Below are 765 nucleotides of genomic sequence, written 5' to 3'. Positions count from 1 at the left end.
TTGAGTATGGAAAATTAGAAACTAAAAACAGTGCACAGATTTTATGACCGAAAACTCCAGCTGTATCACTTTCTTTTTCCTTTCATTTTTATTTTCCCTTTCTTAACCCAAATCTGCACTTTTCTGCATGAACTCATCTGACCTCTGTCTTTTCTCTTTTATTATCTGTTACGCAACAGCTTGTCTCAATTAATTTCCCTTTCAATAACTGACTCTATATCAAAAAACGCACTGTAGCGGACCTTATGAAATCTGAGCAATCCTCCTTTGCTCCACAGCTGCAACGCCCGTTTTCTCTTTTCATGACCGTTAATCGTTTTCTCTTCTCTTTTCTCTTTTCCGACGACGCGAGAATCTTCTCACCTTTTTCTTTTGACTCCTTGGTCCTTCTCCTTTTTTGCGGTGACTAATTAGTCATTCTATTCGGAAGCGGTCCCGTAAAAAAGGGCACCACTTCTATAGAAACCAAAAGCAAACATAGAAAGTCACACATCCATTTTTCCAGTTTTTTTTTTTTAATTTCAAAGTTTCATTACCTGTGCAAGTTTAGTGAGATAACATTTATACGGTTTTCCCTTATCTCGTGACACCAAAACAATGAATTGAAAAAATTACTGTATCAAGATTTTTAGAAGTACAGAAGAATTAAGTGAGAATGATGGTTCCGTTCTTATTACCACTCATTTTCTGACAGTTGTTATTTACTATTTCAAGATGTTCAAAAACCTTAACAATTTGAAAAACAAATAGTTCCTCTCTTCTCTT

The 765-nt window shown here is 35.2% G+C and overlaps 1 protein-coding gene across 1 annotated transcript; it reads right to left on the bottom strand.

The window, feature by feature from the left end:
* Nucleotides 1-359: 359 nt before the first annotated feature.
* On the bottom strand, nucleotides 360-479 carry CBG26411 (the record flags this gene model as incomplete). The annotated part of the gene is made up of 2 exons (XM_045235315.1): nucleotides 360-406; nucleotides 467-479. The coding sequence occupies 2 exons, from the start codon at nucleotides 477-479 to the stop codon at nucleotides 360-362; spliced, it is 60 nt and encodes a 19-aa protein (XP_045100282.1).
* Between the last annotated feature and the right edge of the window lie 286 nt (nucleotides 480-765).

The sequence above is a fragment of the Caenorhabditis briggsae genome, assembly GCF_000004555.2.
Source record: "Caenorhabditis briggsae complete genome, chrIV, whole genome shotgun sequence".
Lineage (NCBI taxonomy): Eukaryota > Metazoa > Nematoda > Chromadorea > Rhabditida > Rhabditidae > Caenorhabditis > Caenorhabditis briggsae.
This window is presented reverse-complemented; position numbering and strand designations above follow the sequence as displayed.